This window comes from Idiotropiscis lumnitzeri, chromosome 2 (genome assembly GCF_059441095.1).
Source record: "Idiotropiscis lumnitzeri isolate Australia: NSW breed Sydney's pygmy pipehorse chromosome 2, RoL_Ilum_1.0, whole genome shotgun sequence".
NCBI classification, from domain to species: Eukaryota; Metazoa; Chordata; class Actinopteri; order Syngnathiformes; family Syngnathidae; genus Idiotropiscis; species Idiotropiscis lumnitzeri.
Genome location: NC_142392.1, coordinates 33,870,380 through 33,893,618, shown reverse-complemented (window position 1 = coordinate 33,893,618; position 23,239 = coordinate 33,870,380). Strand labels below are relative to the sequence as shown.

The 23,239-nt window shown below is 41.3% G+C and overlaps 1 protein-coding gene across 1 annotated transcript; it reads left to right on the top strand.

Annotated features, from left to right (window-relative positions):
- The first annotated feature begins 562 nt into the window (after positions 1-562).
- LOC148342364 (uncharacterized) lies at positions 563-22,180 on the top strand. Its single transcript, XM_088288159.1, has 2 exons — positions 563-1,075; positions 19,507-22,180. The coding sequence occupies exons 1-2, from the start codon at positions 563-565 to the stop codon at positions 21,409-21,411; spliced, it is 2,418 nt and encodes an 805-aa protein (XP_088144285.1). The 3' UTR covers positions 21,412-22,180.
- The last annotated feature ends 1,059 nt before the right edge of the window (positions 22,181-23,239 follow it).

The following is a 23,239-nucleotide window of genomic DNA, read 5'->3' as shown; positions in this document are numbered from 1 at the left end:
TTATGTCAACATATTTGCCTTTTTACAGGGTTTTTCACCAGGTTGTGATTGCGAATTTTAAATTAAAATATGTCACTGTTCTATGACTTAACTGTTATTGTGTTCGAAAATGATTTCGGTATTTAAGTACTTTAATGTTTCATTATTCGTTTTAGTATTCATTAAACTACAATAATTCACTATTAATTATAAGATTTAGTGAACTGTTTTAGGAATAATTTAGTATTCAATGTTTAATTGTTACAAAATTTACTTTTTAAATTTTTGTTTCACCATTTTGTTCAATCTTACTCGTGTGGAAAATTATTTAAGAAGCACCAACACAAGGTTTTTAAAGATAAAGATGTCCTTTCATATTCCCACAATGGGGAAATTTGCAGTGTTACAGCAGCAAAGGTATAGATCACACAGAGGCGGCGGCGTAATGTAGCCGTTAATGTATAACAGCAGCAGACATTCAGAAAAAGCAAACCTATGCGAATATACACTGTATATACGTATAGGGATTCTGTGTGGTGGTCGAAGGCTTAACAACATACGTTACGCTGACGACACCGTCCTCATGGCAGATTCGGAAGAGGGGCTCCAGAAGCTCCTTGACGCACTACGTGAGGAAAGCCTACGTTTTGGACTCGAAACCAACGAGAAAAAGACCAAGTGCATGACCATCTCCAAGAGTGAACCAGAGCCCATTTGCAGACTCCAATGTCAGGCCTCAGAGATCGAACAGGTGCGAAGCTTCAACTACTTAGGCTCCGTCATCAACCATGATGGCCGTTGTGAAAAAGAAATTAGACGTAGAATTTCGCTGGCGAAGGACGGTTTCAACCGAATGAGAAGCTTGTTCACAGACCGCAAACTCACACTTGATCTTAAGAACCGACTTCTACGATGTTTCATCTGGTCAATCCTGCTCTACGGGTGCGAGTCTTGGACATTAAACGCCAAGACAACAAAGAATCTAGAAGCTGCTGAAATGTGGATGTACCGTCGGATGCTACGTGTGTCATACACCACTCATGAAACCAACGAGTCAGTCTTACAACGGGTCGGACGAAATCGTGAGCTCATCCGGGTAATCCAAAACAGACAGACAAAGTTCCTTGGCCATTCAATTAGGAAAGGTGAAGTCGAGAACCTAAGTCTGAGCGGACGGATTCAAGGGAAAAAAGCACCAGGGGGTCAGCGGATCATCTTTAAGCTACCCCACAACAGTGCTCGTGAAATCTGGGACGCAGCCCGTCAACGCGTATTTTGATTTCCTCTATTCGAAACCTCATGGATTCTAAGGCCGAATCGGCTACGGAACTACAAGAGAGAGAGAGAGCTGGCTTTGTGGAGCACTGTCACCAACTCACAGACAGATGTCACCATTTGCGATGCAAATCATCGTTATCTTCTTCTAAACATTGGAAAAACGTGCGATTTGAACCGTATGCACATGAACAAACATTTTAGTTCCCAAATATGAACTTGAGAGATGTATTGAATTTTACTTTTGTTGCTGGTTTTGTTTTCACATCTGACACCATGTTGTTGGTTGGACAGTATTCCAAATGTATTTCTCTATTATTAACAGTTGACATGATAAAGTGAAACTTTATGTCAACATATTTGCCTTTTTACAGGGTTTGTCGCCAGCGACGTGGTTGCGAATTTTAAATTAAAATACATCACTGTTTTATTCTCTAAATGTTAGAGTCTTAAAAAATGATTTCAGTGTTTATAACTTAACTAACTTAAATATTTCATTATTCGTTTCAGTATTCATTAAACTACGGTGATTCATTATTTATTTCAAGATTCATTGAACTGTTTTAGTAATAATTTAGTATTCAATGTTTAATCGTGACATTGTTTACTTTTTCAATATTTGTGTCACTATTTTGTTCAATCTTAATATTATGGACAATTATTTTGCAAGTAAGGTTTTTGTTATTTATTGTGGCCACTTGCTTTTGAAGAAAGTGCCTTTCGCTTCTTGTACGAGAGGATTCTTTGTGAAGCCAAAACAACACGACCTTGACTGATAAGTGGGCTCAACGCAGAAAAAATATATTTTTGTTTTAAGATTACACAGTTCCTGTCAAATAAATCTTCATCTTCCTGTGTGCATCAGTATCTTCCCACGCACTTCTCTCACTGAGATCACTCTGCAGACTGACCCAAAAGACAATTTATTTTCCAGACTATCTCATTGATCTTCCCTAACTGCTGAAAATTCCACAACAATCTGGGGTCAGACGTGGGATAGCTGAAGATCCGCCGGTGAAATTCAGGGATGCTGGCAGGTAACCTCCGGGGTTCAATTAAGACAGCAGCAGCAATGAACTGCGTGATGCGGATCATCTCCTCCGTGGTGACAAATAAACGCTGACTCCAGTCGCCATCAAGTTGCCAACTCCTGACATTCCAAAACCTTTGAGAGAAACTGAGACGATTTGCGTTTCTCTTTCTGGTTCTTTTTAGAGTTCAACTTCTTGTTCAGTTTTTCACCTTTTCACACAGCGTAATGAAGGCCAGTTGAGCAAGTGGAACAAGTGATTTTATTGATGATTGTGGAAGGCAACGATTTCATAAGCACAGTCTCTTCTCACACCTTTTCCATTAAGTACGATTAAAAAGACAACTGAAAAGCATAACGTTAACAAATGTTGTTCCAGGAAAAGGTAATTAATTTCATTGATAATGTTTGATATAAAAACAAAACAACTCATCATCACTCAGAGACAATGGTTATTCTGGCACTGATCACATTGGCTTAATGTCAATAAAAAAAGCTTTTCAAAATTAAATTTATCATATTTTATTCAAAATCACATTTACATCTTACCACAAAGAGTCAATTCCTTCCGTTTTTTTTTTTTTTTTTTTTTTTAAGCTTCAAGGATTGCTGCAATTCTCACCAGCACAATTGTGACTCTCAGCACCCTGTTTAGTGAAGAATTTTTTAGCACAAACGCTGCAACTGAATGGCTTTTCTCCACTGTGTGTTCTTGTGTGGTTCGTTAAAAGCGACTTACGATAGAAACTCTTTCCACAAACTGAGCAGGAAAAAGGCTTTTCTCCACTGTGTGTTCTTAAGTGGATTGTTAAATTAGACTTTTGAGAGAAGCTTTTGCCACAAACTGAGCAAGAAAAAGGTTTTTCTCCACTGTGTTTTCTTGTGTGGATTGTTAAATTAGACTTTTGAGAGAAGATTTTGCCACAAACTGAGCAAGAAAAAGGTTTTTCTCCACTATGGATGGTTGTGTGTTTTATTAAATGCGACTTACGATAGAAATTCTTTCCACAAATTGAGCAGGAAAAAGGTTTTTCACCACTGTGTGTTCTTGTATGTTCTGTTAATCGTGACTTTTGAGAGAAACTTTTCCTACAAATTGAGCAGAAAAAAGGTTTTTCTCCACTGTGTGTTCTTGAGTGTTCTGTTAAACTTGAGTTTATGGAGAAGTGTTTTCCACAAACTGAGCAGGAAAAAGGGTTTTCTCCACTGTGTATTGTTGTGTGTTTTCTTAAATATGACTTAAAAGAAAAGCTTTTGCCACAAACTGAGCAGGAAAAAGGCTTCTCTCCACTGTGTGTTCTTGTGTGTTCTGTTAAATGTGACTTTTGAGAGAAACTTTTTCCGCAAACTGAGCAGGAAAAATGTTTTTCTCCACTGTGTATTGTTGTGTGTTTTATTAAATATGACTTTAAAGAAAAGCTTTTGCCACAAACCGAGCATGAAAAAGGCTTCTCTCCACTGTGTGTTCTTGTGTGCCTTATAAATTGTGCCTTTTGTGAGAAGCTTTTGCGACAAAATGAGCATGAAAATGTTTTTTCTCCACTGTGTGTTCTTGTGTGCGGTTTTAAAGACAACTTTGAAGTTAATGAGTCAGTGTGACGTGCCCTTTCACCTATGGCTTGCCCATCATCGTCATCATCATCATCATCGTCATGAGCGTCTGATAATGTGTCCTCATTATGGGCTTGTGATGGCCCCCAGTGGTCTTCATCACCTTCTGTTGTCACGTGATGACTTGAGCTGCTGCTTGTAGGCTCCGCCCCTCTGTTGTCCTCACTCACATCCTTGTTTTCATCTTCAGTCTTTATAGGGAGAACGTTCACTGGTGACTTGTTGATCTCCTCCTCCTCCTCCTCCTTTTTGATGTGAGTCAAGTCTGGCTCCTCTTTCACAGAACGGAGATCGTTTTCACTGACGTCTGTAGGACACAAATAGACAAATTTGGTTTGGTCAAGTCAAACCTCAAGCGGTGACTTTGTCTAATATTGTTTCTACCGTACTACCTTGCCTTGTGCCTGCCGCACACGGAGCAATGCATGCGACCCCAACTTGGACCAGACCATGGGGACACTTCACAAAATTCCGTCCTACGATGTAAACCTCCCTTTCGCAGCACAACGGTGATAAACGCGCATTTAAAAAGGAAGCACGTTGCGGCTGATGCCCAATTTCATTCCGGACATCGTCACAGACGTTTCTGGAAGCGAGCTGAAGTTAGCACACACAGGCTATTGTGTGCGTCTGATGGAACACCTGTTGTGGGACCCTAACTTATTGATGGGGGCCACTGGGGGCCATCGCAACATAATGTCATTGATAGAATAGGAATCCTTCAAGTTTTTCATTTTGCATTCAGAGATACAGTGGAACCTCGGTTCTCGAACGACTCTGAGGTCCAACAAAAAAAAGAGAAATTCTTGCTTCGCAGTTCGAACAAACCTCGGAGTTCGAACGCCGGTACGACGCGTGAGTGCGCACGCGAGGGTGGGATGCTGAACGGCGTACGGGTGTAGATCGCTCTCTCTCTCTCTTCGTGACCAACTGTTGTCGCGTGCGGACGTGCTGCGTTTTGCTCTCGCGTTTTATATAGGTGTACGAAGTGTTTTAGCCCCTAATCATGCCTCCAAAGAAAGTCAGTGCAAGCAGCAAAGGAATGGTTTCGGTGTTCGAACAATTCGCTTTTCGAACAGGGTTCTGGAACGGATTATGGTCGAGAACCGAGGTTCCACTGTAGTTTCATCGTGGGTACTTTTTGGTTCCATTATAATTTGGATACCTGAAAGAATTAAAGGGGCCCTGGTAGAACAGGGGGTTGTGACATTCTCCCTTTTTAAACCCATAGTAAGCCAAAGATGCAGATGCATTCCTTGCAGCATGCGCTTGTTCACTGATGAGATCCGTGCAACCCTGGATGGATGCATTAAATGTATTTTAAATGTTTGGATGAGGTGAAACTATGCACATGTGCACAAAACTGTGCAGGGCCACCCGAGGTTCATTGACCGAGCCAGTAAAATTTTCATAAATAAGACCAACACGTACTTGATTTTTTAAAAAACGTAATCCTTTGTGTTATATCCACGAAAATTCATCAACCGCCATTGATCATTTTGCCCCAGTGTGTACAGTTTTTAGAGTCAGATTGAATCATTCCAGAAGGAACAAGATTTGTCAAAGAAGTTTTCAAAAACGAGACACGCCTGCACAAATAAATCACCCAACCAAGATTGTCTTTGTCACTTGCGAGGAGCAGTCCGGCAAAGAGAAAAGCTTTCCCGCTCCTGTGCGGCGTTTTATTGAAGCACAGCAAAGCAAATTTGTATATGACAACCCATAAAGAATGGAAAAACATGAACACTGACTTTATCACACCCGTCCACACGCTTCCTGTTGTTCGAACGGTTTCAGCTTACAACACAATGTTTGGGTCACACTTCTGTTAAATGCGAGCTAAACGGTTTCCTGTCAAACACGGTTCAAGACGTGCATCTGTTTTCGTGACTTCCTGCTAAACTGCCAGCATAGACACAACCCTGTTACCACTGAACTCACGTTTTCCTGTTTAAGAAGTCCATGTTTTTGTGACCTTCTATTAACCTGTGTGGTTGATGTGTGGGTCTGGCTCAGCTTCCCTCCGCACAGGTCGCTGGGCATGACAGAATTGGTGATGGTAAGAACCTCTCTGACACAGCCATTTTGGTTCGAAAGAGATTTTATTCTCGTCACATGCTGATGTCAAAAGAAGTCTCCCCAAAAAAGAGAAAAGGGAAAGGGTGTCCCCTCACTTTCCTTCTTATCGGGAATGGCCAAACTGGACATGAATGTCTAACTTTACCTTGTTGCATATGCATTCTCATTGTACTAGTCTTTGATTTTTCCCCCAAAGCTCCCTACGGCGAGAGCAGATGTGGTTGCTCTTTGAAGTGGCCTTCCGGTGCCATCTTGACTGCTTCTATCACCTCGAGTGCTCCACACCTAGAGCTGGTCAAGCCTTTTGTCCTCCTGGACACTATCTCATTCACATTGGAATTTCAAAACCAAAACTGGTCACTTCTTTAGTCTCCAATCCCCTCATAGTTAAAGAGAATTACTAAAATGTTCATAAGAGTGAATAAAAAAATACACTACATATTTCCCCCCCCTCGAGGCAATCTTGTCCTGATAAAGCAAAAACGACACCAGCATGTCACCAAAAATCCCATTCCAACCTTTTATATGAATCCATTGCCTAAAATTTGGGAAACCTAATTGACTAAAACCTAAATCATGTTCAAGGCATGCTACATAAGGGTAGTTTAACTAGGAAAACTAAGTGTATGGCCAAATTGCTCCCTGGTGTCACTCACACCTCCTGCAGGACCACACATAAATCCAGCAATAATTCCAAAAAATCCCAAATCAACCACCTCGGTCACGAAGGAGTTCCCCCCGCAATGTTAGATCTTTAAGCAAACCGGCAGTAACACTTTCCAGTTTAGTCCATATGGAGGAATCAAAGCTTCGCTGAACTTTTCTCGTGAACCTGCTTCCACAAGGCAAGTAGGATGATGGAACACCGTTACAGAACAGAATAAATCCACAGCGTGATAAAGGCATGATAGGACAAGAAACAAACACACAAAATACAAATACGAGTCAAATGATATGCAAAAACATAGTTGAGGCCACGCTCCAGCAAGAGAATCCGATGACATCGTGTCACTCGAGAGCTGCCAAGCCCTCGTCACCGACGAGCTCTTGCTAACAGTATTGTTTCAGATGATCACGTCCACATCTTATGACCCTCATAGGAGTCCTCCTCGTCGCTTGCTCCAAGTGAGATTCCAGTCTGCATCCAACTCCATCTACACTTCACCTGAAATACAACAAGCAGACACACTCCACACAAATATTGAGCACCAGAGAGGCCAATGAAATCCATTTTCCACAGGAAAGAGTCCATTCCAGGATGTGGAGGGCACCAAGACTGGTGCAGTCCTCATCCCAGCCATCATCGCCAGAATGCCCTCCTTCGCCCCCAAGCTGTGCCGGCATTAACTCTGTCAAATGGGGAAGGCGCAGATATAGCAAAAACAAATTGGAGACGCGGTGGAGCAGAGCACAACGTCAGTGAGACCCCGGGTCCACGACCCCTCTGGCAGAGACGGAAACAGAGCTTTCGCTTCAGAGTGGCCCATTCATTGTCTACCACAGTGCCGAGAAATTCTGAAAATGTTCCATAACAGAGGAATTCGTAATGGGTGCTGAAGCACCACCCTGGTCTCAGAGCTGCCCAGTCGACTGGAACGGAGGACAACATATGCTTCCCCCGGCGGATGTGCACAGTCAAATTCAGTCCAACTGGAAATTCAGTCCCACTCGAATTCCAGTGTTTGTTTCACAGGTGCGGGTTCGGTCCATGGCAGTGACTCAGCCAATCTCAAGAGTCCCACAAGCGTGACAGTGTTGTTGCTCACTGGGATATGCAGAAGAAGCTTGCAAAGTGTGGAATATCTTGTTCCACCATCAAAAACTGTTGTCCATCAGTCGTCAACGGAATGCCAAGACCTGCGAGTCCTTGAATGCGGAGGCTCCGCGGGCACCCCTATCGTGGAATGGGTTCCCAATCGGGTTGAGGCGTCAAGTGTGCATTTGGAAGCCATAGAAGCGTTGTCGGAGGAGGGGGTAGCGATGGCGCCCCGTGCTAGAGGAGCTCTTTGTGACAGGCATGGCGCTGGACCACAGAATGGCACATTTCAGGAAGTGGCTCGGTTTGGACCGCTCATCACCCAGTGACCCCACAGCAAGAGCACGTCCCACTCACAACCCATGTCTATAACCACCCCTACTTCTGTTACGTGACCTTGTTGACCGGCATGTGCGGACAACAAGCCTGCTGTGGGCACTGCGTCACCAGAACCTGGCCTAGGAGCAGCGGAAATGGAAAGAGCAGACGCAATGGGAGCTGCATGCGTCGGCTGCTGGATTAACTGCTTCCCCCAGTTGTCGTGACCCGTGCCGGTCACGCCTGTTTTGTTGTTGTTTTCGTCACCTCCCTGCCATGTGCACTTTTGTTTATGTTTCTCAGCTGAGCAGAGGCATCTCCTCCGACAACCGACTCCGCCCGCGTCATCACGAGTGGGAGACCAGCCCACCGGCGCCGCACCTGACATCCATCCACTGACTAATTACACACACTATTTAAGCCACCTACACTGACTGCCCGGCGTCGGATAATTTTCCTGCACTGCTCACGTTCATGACCCTGGTATCGATTGTTCTCATGTTCATGCATTTTTGCTCTTGCGATCTCTGTGTTCCACGTTTTGCCAGCTATTGCTCGGTCTCTTTTTGTTCCTCGTTTTCTCCAATTGGTTTTCCCTCTTGCCCTTTTGGCAAGCTATTTATGTTGATCGTTTTTCCTTTTCCTTGCCGGTGCAAGCGCTTTTCGTTCCGTCGTTTATCTCCTTCCTGGTGTTAGCTTTTCTCCGCCAGCGCTTTGTGTTTTCTCCTGATTTATCGACGGATGTAATGCTAAGATAGATATATTTGCCTTAATTGATGATTGGACTTCCACTATTGTGAATCAATAAACACTCTTTGTTAAACTGATTTTCCTGTGTCCGCGTTTGGAGAGTCCTGCCACCTTCTTCCCAGCGTTTCGCTGGCAAGACCCTGACAGAATTATCCGACCAGAACACGAGTAATCATAGGGTACGTATCTGAACAGCGTATCTCTTGCTACGTACCAGCGAAACTGTCGGCTCAGCCCCAGGCCCTCCACACAACGGTACGCCTCGATCCTTACTGTGTTCCATGCCACAAAGTGCCCAGTACGATACGTGGAAGTGTGCTTCTCTTCATTATTTCTGTTATCAGCTCATAATTTTCCTGCTAAAATTTACACCATGGCCAGGGTCTGTGCTCAAACTGAGCTTATTCACGACTATGTTGTCTATAGCTATAGTTTTACACTTCTTATTTCTCATCTCTTTAACCACTAGACCTTTCTTTTCTTTATCCTCTGCACATTTCTCCCGCGCTAGTCCCCATTTACATAGTTCCTATCATTATTTTTTTTCATTTATTTATTTATTTTTTAATAAATTTTCGTATGTTCTTTCACAGTGCGGTTACTTTGACATCTTTTAATGTCTTAATCATTATAGAGGCCTCTTGTTTAAACAATAATTGAAACTAACACAGGGACATTTTCCATGACCAATCAGCCAGCAGACCCACACGCACAAGCTCTCTTTAACGACCCCAAAAGCCCCGACCGCTTGGACACAGGCGCACAACACCCATTGTGAGTAAAAGCATCTCACCTAAAGTTCAGCCGGCCGGCTGTTGAACGCCTGCGCCCCAGCACCCTTGAGACCATCAATGGAGCAAGAATCCTGTTTGTGACGCCAAAAATTTGGTATATTTTGTTGTTGATGTGTGGGTCTGGCTCAGCTTCCCTCCGGACAGGTCGCTGAGCATGGCAGAATTGGTGATGGAAAAAAATTCTCTGACACAGCCATTTTGGTTATTTTTGTCACATGCTGATGTCAAAAGAAGTCTCCCCAAAAAGGGAAAGGTGATACGTAGGAAATGTATATGTTAGTTTAATACCTGAAGTGAACTTGTGATACTGTTGTACTGTCTATTCAAAATGTTCAATAAAGTTTGTTCAAAAAAAAAAAAAGGGCCTCGACCACATCCACCGACCCGTCCACACCGAAACAAAAACACCCACCGCTAAACTCTTCTGATTTAGTGTATAACTGAATGTAAATTTATCACAGAATGTCCAGTGCTACTCTAAAGGACTACGATATAATTCATCAAGTCTTTGTGTCCCGATAACCTCATCTTCGCGCGTTGATGCTTTTCGGCGTAGTTAGCTTATCTTGTTAGCTAGCTAGCCGCTAACGAAATGAGGCACATGACTCATCGCCAAGCAGAGATCAAGTGCGGATTTTTTGGAATTATTATTTGAAAATGTGCGAAAGAACGACACCCAAGGACAAAGAGGAACTTTGTGGAATAAAAGAAGAAAACGAAGCAGGTTTGTACACGTTTTACTCTCATTTGCTTTGTAAAGAACGACTTTCTATCTTTAAAAATATGCATCACAACATTAAGTTGTTTGGGGAAATCGTTCAAGGTTATTGCCGTTTTTTTTTTTTAAATATTGCCTTTTACTTGCCGGGTTGCTGAACATTTGTTGATGCCAAATGAAATCAGTGCGGAAAACGTTTGCCAAAGAATAACCAATAGTGGGGGGTGAACTCCATGTTTTTCCCAGTATAAAATTTGAACTGATTATTTAACATTTTACATTTTATGGTTTTTATATTTTGTTCAAGCAATTTCTTACTAAAAATGTGCACACTGCCGCGAAAAGGTAAATGGCGGTTGATCAATTTTAGTGAATAAAACACAAAATATTAAGTTTTTTTTAAAAAAATCAAGTACGTATTGGTATTATTTATTTATTAACTTTTTACTGGCTCGGTCAATGAACCTCGGGTGGCCCTGCACTGTTCTGTGCACGTGTGCATAGTTTCACCTCATCCAAACAATTAAAATACATTGAATGCATCCACCCAAGGTTGCACGGATCTTATCAGTGAACAAGCGCATGCTGCAAGGAATCCATCTGCATCTTTGTCTTACTATGGGCTTAAAAAGGGAGTATGCCACAACCCCCTTTTCTACCAACAAGGCCAGGAACATTTATTTCCTGGTAATAAAGTTCCTGTGGCCCAGGTGGTTTGCATCTCCCCCACAAGTCAAAGTTCTTGATAATTTATGCAAATGTCAATGATGATGTATCAGTGGGAGGTCTTGTGTTCCTTTATTACTCATTACTGACACCCTATGGCTGTTAAGCATCATTGCAGTTCCAAAATAATTCAGTGAACTCTTAAAATATTATGGTGTATCTTAGTTGAATTATAATACATATTCCAGAAACGTCTGTGACTATGTCAGGAATGAAATCGGGCATCAGCTGCAACGTGCTTCCTTTTTAAATGCTCGTTGAGCACAGTTGTGCTGCGAAAGGGAGGTTTACATCGTAGGACGTAATTTTGTGAAATGCCCCCATGGTCCGGTCCAAGTTGGGGACCACGCATTGCTCCGTATGCGGCAGGCACAAGTCAAGGTAGCACGGTAGAAAATAAGACAAAGTTGTTGCCTGAGCTTTGACTTGACCAAACCAAATTTGTCTTATTGTGTCCTGCAGACGTCAGTGAAAACGATTTCCTTTCTGTGAAAGAGGAGCCAGACTTGACTCACATCAAAAAGAAGGAGGAGGAGGAGATCAACAAGTCACCAGTGAACGTTCTCCCTATCAAGACTGAAGATGAAAACAAGGATGAGAGTGACGACAACAAAGGGGCGGAGCCTACAAGCAGCAGCTCAAGTCATCACGTGATAACAGAAGGTGATGAAGACCACTGGGGGCCATCACAAGTACATAATAAGGACACATTATCAGACGCTCATGACGATGATGATGATGATGATGATGGGCAAGCCAAAGGTGAAAGGGCATGTCACACTGACTCATTCACTTCAAAGCTGTCTTTAAAAGGGCACGGAAAAACTCACAGTGGTGAAAAACCTTTTTCTTGCTCGGTTTGTGGCAAAAGCTTCTCTCGAAAGTTTCATTTAACAATCCACACAAGAACACACAGTGGAGAAACATCTTTTACCTGCTCAGTATGTGGCAAAAGCTTCTATCAAAAGTTTGATTTAACAATCCACACAAGAATGCACAGTGGAGAAAAACCTTTTTCTTGCTCAGTTTGCGGCAAAAGCTTCTCTCGGAAGTCTCATTTAGTAAGGCACACAGGAACGCACAGTGGAGAAAAACCTTTTTCTTGCTCAGTTTGTGGCAAAAGCTTCTCTCGGAAGTCTCATTTAGTAAGGCACACAAGAACGCACAGTGGAGAAAAACCTTTTTCTTGCTCAGTTTGTGGAAAATGCTTCTCTCAAAAGTCAAGTTTAACAGAACACACAAGAACACACAGTGGAGAAAAACCTTTTTCTTGCTCAGTTTGTGGAAAATGCTTCTCACAAAAGTCAAGTTTAACAAGCCACACAAGAAAGCACACTGGAGAAAACCCTTTTCCCTGCTCAGTTTGTGGTAGACGCTTCTCTGTAAAGTCAAATTTAACTTGTCACACAAGAACACACACTGGAGAAAACCCTTTTTCTTGCTCAGTATGTGGCAAAAGCTTCTCTCATAAGGCAAGTTTCACAAAACACACAAGAACACACACTGGTGAAAAACCTTTTTTCTGCTCAATTTGTGGCAAGAGTTTCTCTCAAAAGTCGCATTTACGACGCCACACAAGAGCACACAGTGGAGACAAGCCATTCAGTTGCAGCGTTTGTGCAAAAAAATTCTTTTCTAAAAAGGGTGCTGCGAGACACAATTGTGCTGGTGACAAAAGCAGCGATCCTTGAAGCTTAAAAAAAGACAACAAAAAAATGAAGGAACTGACTCTTTGTGGTAAGATGTAAATTTAGATTTTGAATAAAATCTGAAAAATTTTATTTTGCAAAGCTCTTTTATTGGCACTAAGCCAATGGGGTCAGAGCCAGAATTATCAATGTGTTTGTGTGATGATTTTTTTGTGTGTTTACATCAAACATGTAAATAAAATTAATTGCCTTTGCATGGAACAACATTTGTGAACATTATGCTTTTCAGTTTTCTTTTTAAACGTACTTAATGGGAAAGGTGTGAGAAGAAACGGTGCTTATGAAATCGGTGCCTTCCACAATCATCAATAAAATCACTTGTTCCACTTGCTCAACTGGCCTTCATTACGCTGTGTGAAAAGGTGAAAAACTGATCTAGAAGTTGAACGATAAAAAGAGCCAGAAGGAGAAACGCGAATAGTCTCAGTTTCTCTCAAAGGTTTTGGTATGTCAGGAGTTGGCAACTTGATGGCGACTGGAGTCAGCGCTGGTTTTCTCACTGTGTTTGGCTGGTTCGTATATGTATGGTCCATTGAACAAAATTCAAACTCTTCAAATATCCCCTCAGATATATTTAATATTTCGCTTTCTGAATAAATTTCTGACGAGCTAAAATCACTTTCTAGGTTGAGCTCTATTAAGTGTGTGGGGTTTGTTGCTAAACAGAATCTCACTTCGGAAAAACTATAATTTTGTCAAATATACTAAATACTTTTTTCATGCTATATTATATTTTTTATACTTTGGATTAGTTATATAATTAAATAGGGAAATATTAAAATTGGAAACCACATACAGACTTAATTCAATTAAGAAGAAATATCGAAACATTTTATAAATATTGAACTCATTGAGAAGAGTCCCAGTATTGAAATAAATATTGAAATATAAAAAATACTTATGTATTAAATTAATTCAATAACCCGACCCCGGATGAGCGGCAGAAAATGGCTGGATGGATGGAATAATTTAAATTGCATACATATTCAAATGAACAAATATGTTAAGAAATATTCAAGAGTGAAATGAAAAAGTTTAAATTAATATTGATATAATGTTGCATATTATAATAATTGAATAAATATTGTAGTATTACATCAGCAAGCTTAAATATACATTGAAATACATTTTTAAAAAATTCATGTTTTTTTAAAATGGCCTAATATAGATATGGGAAGTAACTCTCTTTATGAAACTATGAAGGGACTGGAGCTCACAGAAGTGACCAGTCTTGGTTCTGAAGTTCCGATGTAACCAGATACTGCCCTGAGAGAAAATAGGCCTGAGCATTGTTTATGGTGGGGGCAATTCTCTCGCCAGGTCAGTGACCTTCCAGGGTATGGAAGTAATTTAAGGTGCCTTCAGTGAAGTCCTACTTTGTTCTACTAGAATGAATCCCCATCAAAATACCATCATTTATGACACCACGGCTGGACAAATAATATCCAGAAACACACTTACGCACCACTGAGTGAGTGTTGGACGATATAGCTTCTCTTGAAAGGTCCGACTTGAAAATGTCCTTGCAAGTGTATCTGCAATTAAATCCACACTTTTCCCTCCTTCGGCCATTGTGGTTAAAAAAAAGCAAGAATATATTTTAGATTTTCGAACGGCCGCCAATTACGACTTTCGAGTGTGTTGATTCGGCATTGCGCTGCCCCCTCACGAGTGAGTATCCAATCACAAAACGCGTTCATCACCCTCAGCATAAGGCCAGCGAGAAGGCTCACTGTAACCAACTCGTGATCTGATTGGCTATCGCAACCGTCTAACAAGGCTGTGAAATTGAAAACCTACAACAATCAGCCAATCAAAACAAAGGGATGTTGTAGGCTAAAAGTGACAGCAAAGGGAAGACAACACAAATTAACGTTCAAAATTGTGCCAAGTGGACTGGAGTCAATCCTTGGAGACTAGGCGTCTGAAGAGCTTGGACTGGTAAAAAGAATTTACCAAATCAACAGCAAGGATGTCAATAAGAACAACAAAGTGTTGAAGAGTGAAGGTAGTAAGAGTATAGTGAACAAATACTTTTCTGTCTTCAAAGGACAAGGGACGCTACCTTACACTTATAAAATACATCTCAAGGAAGATGCTAAACCTGTAGTACATGCCCCGAGAAGAGTTCCAGCCCCTCTCAAAGAGAGATTAAAAAAGGAACTGAGCAGAATGACACCGATCGGAGTCATAGAGAAAGTGGAAGAACCCACCGACTGGGTAAATTCCGTCACGTGTGTTAAAAAGAGGAACTTCCCAGAGTTACGTGTTTGCCTCGACCCCAAAGATCTGAATAAAAACATTAAAAGAGAACATTATCAGATTCCCAAGCGTGAAGAAATCCTGAGTGACATGGCAGGTGCTAAATTCTTCAGCAAATTAGAAGCATCGCATGGATTTTGGCAGCTGAAGCTGGACACTGAAAGCAGCAGGTACACCACCTTCAACACACCATTTGGGCGTTTCTGTTTTCTGAGACTGCCATTTGGCATAAAGTCTGCGCCTGAGATCTTTCACAGAGCTATGGAGTCAATCATAGAAGGTCTGGAAGGAACCCGTGTGTACATTGATGATTTGGTTGTCTGGGGAAACACGGAACAAGAACACAATGAAAGACTTGAGGAACTGCTACAAAGAGTTAAAATGAATGGACTTAAACTAAAACGAGAGAAATGTCTGTTTGGAGTTACAGAATTGACATTCTTGGGAGACAAGCTCACGGCAGATGGAGTGGTGCCAGGCAGAACCAAAGTGCAAGCAATACTGGACATGCCATTTCCAACTGAGAAAAAGTGACTTCTGCGAGCAATGGGGATGATAAACTTCCTGGGCAAGTTCATTCCAAACCTCTCTTCAAGAACAAAGTCCCTAAGTTTGCTGCTGCATCACAACATAGTCTTTGAGTGGACAACAAAACATGACGAAGAATGGCAAGATCTAAAGAGAACTGTGACAGCTGAGCCAGTCCTTGCCTCCTTTGATCCATCAAAACCAACCAAAATTTCCACGGATGCGTCGAAAGATGGGCTAGGTGCCGTACGGCTGCAAAAGGCGAGAGACACATGGCAACCTGTAGCCGATGCATCCAGGTCAATGTCAGAGACTGAAAAACGCTCTGCTCAGATCGAAAAGGAGTCACTGGGTCTAGTGTTTGGATTTGGCAAATTTCACACGTATGTTTATGGACTGCCCACATTCATAGCAGAGACTGATCATAAGCCACTGATTTCAATTAGGAAGAAAAATCTCAATGACATGACGCCCAGAATTCAACGCATGATGATGACATTGCAGCGCTATGATTTTGAGCTAATATACACGCCTGAAAAATACATTGTGCTTGCTGATGCGTTATCCCGAGTGCCGCACCCTAACAGTGACATCAAGGACTGCGTTACGGCGGAGGAGGCTGAGGCTCACATCATCACTTCAAGCCCTTTATACCGACAGGCAAATGGCCAGGCTGAGAAGGGAGTGCAAATCATCAAGAGACTGCTAAGGAAGGCCAAGGATGATGCATCTGATCCTTACCTTGCCCTATTGAGTTACAGAGCTGCACCTCTGTAGTGTGGAGCTTCTTCGCCTGCTGACCTACTCATGTGCCGTAAGCTTCGCACCACGCTTCCACAAATACCACAAGGACATGACAACAACATTTGGACTGAAAATAAGAGAATGCTCAAACTCAAACAGAAAATTGCATATGACAGAGCTACAAAACATCTGGAACCTCTTTCTGAGAAAGACACTGTAAGGATTGAGGGACCTAATTGTTGGGACAGAAAAGCGACTGTCCTCAGCGAAGCCGAACCGAGATCTTACATTGTGGAAACAAAGGATGGACAAAGAGTGAGGAGGAACAGGAGGAGTTTGCTGAAGGTTCCCGGGAACTGTAAGAAATCTTCTGATAAGGCTGAGGCTGCAAAGCAGGTGGATACATCGAAGGAGCACAGACCAAAACCACCAGCAACTTCTGGGATGACTGAACCTCTGCGAAGATCAACAAGAGTTAGACGACAACCGGACAGGCTGATTGAAAATGTTTAATGTTGTGTTATTGTTGCTAAAATTGTTGTAGAGCTGCTTGTTGTCAGAAAAAAATGGGTAGATATTGAAAAGAAGTGAAAATAATTGCGAACAAAACAAAATTATTATAATAATAATTATAAAATAAAAAAGCTTTATTAAAAAAAAGGCATAGGCATTGATTAACGTTTGAAAGGGAGATGTAATGATAGCCGTTATATCATTAGTCACTAGTTAGCAGTATTGCCTGATGTGTGTGTGGTCACCAGACGAACTCGTGTGTACGCACATAGACGAGAATGCAAGTCAATAAATAAAGAGACACAAGCTTGCAGCATCACTGGACCTGCGTGACTTCTTAAGATAGAAGACGGAACATTACAGTAACCATTAAAAAAAAACGTATAGTAACCATAAAATTGTTTTTTAAAAAAACGTATCGTAAACATACTAAAGCTGTTGCTTTATGTTATTTACAAAGAATTTTTGTTTAAAATCCCCCTGTCTCTTCTTTTTGTCTTTTCTATATTATGTACGTATTAATAACTGTGTTTGGTTTGCAAATGTCAATAAAGTTATCCAAAAACTATGAGTAAATATTTATCATCTCATCAATATTTGCAAAACAGAGTACCGAGTTTCGAGATCCTCACAATAATAGTTCTCAAAATTATATTTCTTATCAATTTAGCTTAGTTTATGGATATTTTATTGACAATCTAACATCAATATACAAAGACAGAAAAAAATTGGTGGTGGTGGGGAGCGAATCTTTTTCTTCTTGGAAGGGGCGGGCGTGAAATAACTGAGAGGCACTGCTAGTATATGCAGACATTATTTTCATACAATCTTGCAGCCCGAGTGAACCACAGCATTGTTGCTTCGTTCGGTAGGAGAAACGTAAACGTCCCACTGCTGTTGCAGCAGCGGCTTCTCGAGGCATCGGCGGAAGTGACGTAGGAGCCGACTCGCCAATGTGGCGTTAATTTAGTTATTTTTTTTTATCAACCGATTTAAAATATTATATAAAATATATATTGAAATAGAACAGCCAGGGGTAAAAACAAACACAGAGGCAAAGAAATATATTTGAAAAATACGTGCTTAAAGCATGACGTCATTAGCAAGCGCGCAGCTTCCGAAGGACCTCGACCACATCCACCGACCCGTCCACACCGGAACAAAAACAGTCCACCGCTAAATTCTTCTCATTTAGTGTGGAACTGACTGTAATTTTCTCATAGGATGTCCAGTGCTACTCTAAAGTACCACGACATAATTCATTAAGTCTTTGTGTGCCGATAACCTCATCTTCGCGCGTTGATGCTTTTCGGCGTAGTTAGCTTAGCTTGTTAGCTAGCTAGCCGCTAACGAAAAGAGGCACATGACTCATCGCCAAGCAGAGATCAAGGGCGGATTTTTTGGAATTATCATTTGAAAATGTGTGAAAGAACAACACCCAAGAACAAAGAGGAACTTTGTGGAATAAAAGAAGAGAACGAGCAACATCTTCAACTTCTGGGCGAAGGTTGCGAGCAGCCTCGTGTTGTGCTACACAAAGCAGGTTTGTACACGTTTTACTCTCATTTGCTTTGTAAAGAACGACTTTCTATCGTTCGGAATATGCGTCACAACATTAATTTGTTTGTGGAAATGCGTTAAAGGTTATTGCCGTTTTATTTTTAAATATTGCCTTTTACTTGCAGGTCTGCTGAACATTTGTTGATGCCAAATGAAATCAGTGCAGGAAATAAATGCCAAAGAAAAACCATTAGTGGGGGGTAAACTCACTAAAATGTTTTTCCCAGTATCAAATTTGAACTGATTATTTAACATTTTACATTTTCTGGTTTTTATATCTTGTTGAAGCAATTCCTTACGGAAAGAATTCTGCCTGACTCTAAACAATGTGCACACTGCGGCGAAAACATCAATGGCAGTTGATCAATTTTAGTGAATAAAACACAAAATATGTACGTATCGGTCTTTTTTTATTTATGAACCTTGTACTGTCTTGGTCGGGTGAGAGTCAAAGAACCTCGGGTGGCCCTGCACTGTTTTGTGCACGTTTGCATAGTTTCACCTCATCCAAACATTTAAAATACATTGAATGCATCCACCCAGGGTTGCACGGATCTCATCGGTGAACAAGCCCATGCTGCAAGAAATGCATCTGCATCTTTGGCTTACAATGGGCTTAAAAAGGGAGAACGTCACAACCCCCTTTTCTACCAACAAAGCCAGGAACATTTAGTGCCTGGTCATAAAGTTCCTGTGGCCCAGGTGGTTTGCATCTCCCCCGCAATTCATAGTTCCTGGTAATTTATGCAAATGACAATGTTGTGTTACTTTGTTACTCATTACTGACACCCTATGGCTGTTAAGCATCATTGCAGTTCCAAAATAATTCAGTGAACTCTTAAAATATTATGGTGTCATAGTTGAATTTGAATACATATTCCAGAAACGTCTGTGACTATGTCAGGAATGAAATCGGGCATCAGCCACAACATGCTTCCTTTTTAAATGCTCGTTTATCACAGCTGTGCTGCTAAAGGGAGGTTTACATCGTAGGACGTAATTTTGTGAAATGTCCCCATGGTCCGGTCCAAATCGGGGTCGCACGCATTGCTCCGTATGCGGCAGGCACAAGTCAAGGTAGCACGGTAGAAAATAAGACAAAGTCGCCGCCTGAGGTTTGACTTGACCAAACCAAATGTGTGTTTGTCTTTCTGTGTCCTACAGATGTCAGTGAAAACGATCTCCGTTCTGTGAAAGATGAGCCAGACTTGACTCACATCAAAAAGGAGGAGGAGGAGGAGCAGATCAACAAGTCACCACTGAACGTTGTCCCTATAAAGACTGAAGTTGAAAACAAGGATGAGAGTGAGGACAACAGAGGGGCGGAGCCTACAAACAGCAGTTCAAGTCATCACGTGACAACAGAAGGTGATGAAGACCACTGGGGGCCATCACAAGCACATAATGAGGACACATTATCAGACACTCATGACAATGATGATGATGATGGGCAAGCTAAAGGTGAAAGGGCATGTCACACTGACTCATTAACTTCAAAGCTGTCTTTAAAAGGGCACACAAGAACACACAGTGGAGAAAAAACATTTTCATGCTCATTTTGTCGCAAAAGCTTCTCTCGAAAGTCACAATTAACAAGGCACGCAAGAACACACAGCGAAGAGAAGCCTTTTTCCTGCTCAGTTTGTGGCAAAAGCTTTTTTTTAAAGTCATATTTAATAAAACACACAACAATACACAGTGGAGGAAAACATTTTTCCTGCTCAGTTTGCGGAAAAAGTTTCTCTCAAAAGTCACATTTAACAGAACACACAAGAACACACAGTGGAGAAAAGCCTTTTTCTTGTTCAATTTGTGGCAAGAGTTTCTCTCAAAAGTCGCATTTAACAATCCACACAAGAACACACAATGGAGAAAAACCCTTTTCCTGTTCAGTTTGTGGAAAATGCTTCTCTCATAAGGCAAATTTAACAAGCCACACAAGAACACACAGTGGAGAAAAGCCTTATTCTTGCTCAATTTGTGGCAAGAGTTTCTCTCAAAAGTCGCATTTAACAATCCACACAAGAACACACAGTGGAGAAAAACCCTTTTCCTGCTCAGTTTGTGGAAAATGCTTCTCGAAAAAGTTTAATTTAATAAAACACACAACAACACATAGTGGAGAAAAACCCCTTTCCTGCTCAGTTTGTGGCAAGAGTTTCTCTCGAAAGTCACATTTAACAATCCACACAAGAACACACAGTGGAGAAAAGCCTTTTTCTTGCTCAGTTTGTGGCAAAATCTCTCAAAATGCAACGTTAACAAGTCACTCAACAACACATAGTGGAGAAAAACCCTTTTCCTGCTCAGTTTGTGGCAAAGGATTCTCTCAAAATGCACATTTAACAAGGCACACAAGAACACTCAGTGGAGAAAACCCTTTTTCCTGCTCAATTTGTGGCAAGAGTTTCTCTCGAAAGTTGCATTTAACAATCCACACAAGAACACACAGTGGAGAAAAACCATGTTCCTGCTCAGTTTGTGGCATAAGCTTTTCTGTAAAGTCAACTTTATCATATCACACAAGAACACACAGTGGTGAAAAACCGTTTTCCTGCTCAGTTTGTGGAAAATGCTTCTCGAGAAAGTTTAATTTAATAAAACACACAGCAACACATAGTGGAGAAAAACCCTTTTCCTGCTCAGTTTGTGGCAAAGGATTCTCTCAAAATGCACATTTAACAAGGCACACAAGAACACATAGTGGAGAAAACGCTTTTTCCTGCTCAATTTGTGGCAAAGGATTCTCTCAAAAGGCACATTTAACAAGTCACACAAGAACACATAGTGGAGAAAACCCTTTTTTCTGCTCAATTTGTGGCAAGAGTTTCTCTCGAAAGTTGCATTTACGGATCCACTCAAGAACACACAGTGGAGAAAAACCCTTTTCCTGCTCAGTTTGTGGCAAAAGCTTCTCTGTAAAGTCAAATTTACGAATCCACATAAGAACGCACAGTGGAGACAAGCCATTCAGTTGCAGCGTTTGTGCTAAAAAATTCTCCACTAAACAGGGTGCTGAGAGTCACAATTGTGCTGGTGAGAATAGCAGCGATCCTTGAAGCTTAAAAAAAATAAAACAAAAAACTGATGGAACTGACTCTTTGTGGTAAGATGTAAATGTGATTTTGAATAAAATGTGATAAATTCAATTTTGCAAAGCTTTTTTATGAACATTTAGCCAATGTGATCAGTGCCAGAAGAACCAATGTGTCTGAGTGATGATCATTTGTTTTGGTGTTTACATCTGTCAGGTTCGCCAATTTGACATATAGGGTTCATAGCTGAAAGGAGAGACACGCAGCCCAAGTGGAGACAGAAAGGTTAACAAAGTTTATTTGGCAACTTCATCTCCCTTCTGTTCCTCGATGTTTTTCATACATTCCCTTTTATAACTTCGAGAAATCAGATTACATTCAAGGGTGGTACAGTTCGTCTTCTCAAAAGCTGGTTTAGTCCGGTTTATCATGAGCGTGCCGTCGTGGGTCGCAGCTGACTTTGACGTCAGCATCTCTTATCAGGACCTAGCACGATGTTGCTTGCTTCAGACTTTGAGGCCAACTTCTTTATCAGGACTCATCACGACGTTGTTTACTTCATCCTCACTTCTGAAGAAGTGCCACCGCCCTGCCAATTGCAGACACCTCTCTGCAGTAAAGGTTTCCTCCTGTACCTCCACTCTGACTGTAAACACTCAAGCATAGTCCACTACACTAATTTGCAACATGATATGTGCACCATGTATTGAAATAAAGTTGCGTCATGGCAAATGTATAATAACCTCCAAATATTATTCTAACAACATCAAACATGTAAATAAAATTAATTGCCTTTGCCTGGAATAACATTTGTTAACGTTATGCTTTTCAGTTGTCTTTTTAATCGTACTTAATGGAAAAGGTGTGAGAAGAAACGGTGCTTATGAAATCGCTGCTTTCCACAATCATCAATAAAATCACTTGCTCAACTGGCCTTCATTACGCTGTGAAAAGGTGAAAAACTGAACTAGAAGTTGAACTCGAAAAATAACAAGAAAGAGAAGCGTGAATAGTCTCAGTTTCTCTGAAAGGTTTTGGTATGTCAGGAGTTGGCAACTTGATGGCGACTGGAGTCAGCGCTGGTTTTCTCGCTGTGTTTGGCTGGCTTGTATATGTATGGTCCATTGAACAAAACTCAAACTCTTCAAATATCCCCTCACATACATTTAATATTACGCTTTCTGAATACATTTCTTCTTTCTAGGTTGAGGTCTATCAAGCGGTTTGTTGCTAAGCAAAATTTCACTTCGGAAAAAAACTATCATTTTGTCAAATATACCAAATATTTTTTTTCATGCTTTATTATATTTTTATACATTGGATTACGAACGACTCTGAGTTCAAACAAATTGGAGTCCGAACAAAAAAATAGAGAAATTCTTGCTTCGCAGTTCGAACAAACATCGGAGTTCGAACGTCGGTATGACGCGTGAGTGCGTACGCGAGGGTGGGATGCTGAGCGGCGTACGGGTGAAGATCGCTCTCTTGCTCTCTTTGTGACCAACTGTTGTCGCGTGCGGACGTGCTGCGTTTTGCTCTCGCGTTTTATAAAGGTGTACGAAGTGTTTTAGCCTCTAATCATGCCTCCAAAGAAAGTCAGTGCAAGCAGCAAAGGAATGGTTTCGGTGTTCGAACAATTCGCTTTTCGAACAGGGTTCAGGAACGGATTATGGTCGAGAACCGAGGTTCCACTGTATTTATATAGTGAAATAGGAAAATATTAAAATGTAAAATTGAAAACCACATACAGACTTAATTCATTTAATCACAAATATAGAAACATTTTATAAATATTGAACTCATTGAGAAGAGTCCTGATCTTGAAATAAATATTGAATTATAAAAAATACTA

What these genes read in the sequence shown, in the direction of transcription:
- LOC148342364 (XM_088288159.1), top strand. Translation starts at nt 563, where the DNA reads ATGGCAGATTCGGAAGAGGGGCTCCAGAAGCTCCTTGACGCACTACGT. An exon ending in GAAATCGTGAGCTCATCCGG is followed by an intron (nt 1,076 to 19,506) that starts GTAATCCAAAAC and finishes TTTGTCTTTCTG; the next exon opens with TGTCCTACAGATGTCAGTGA.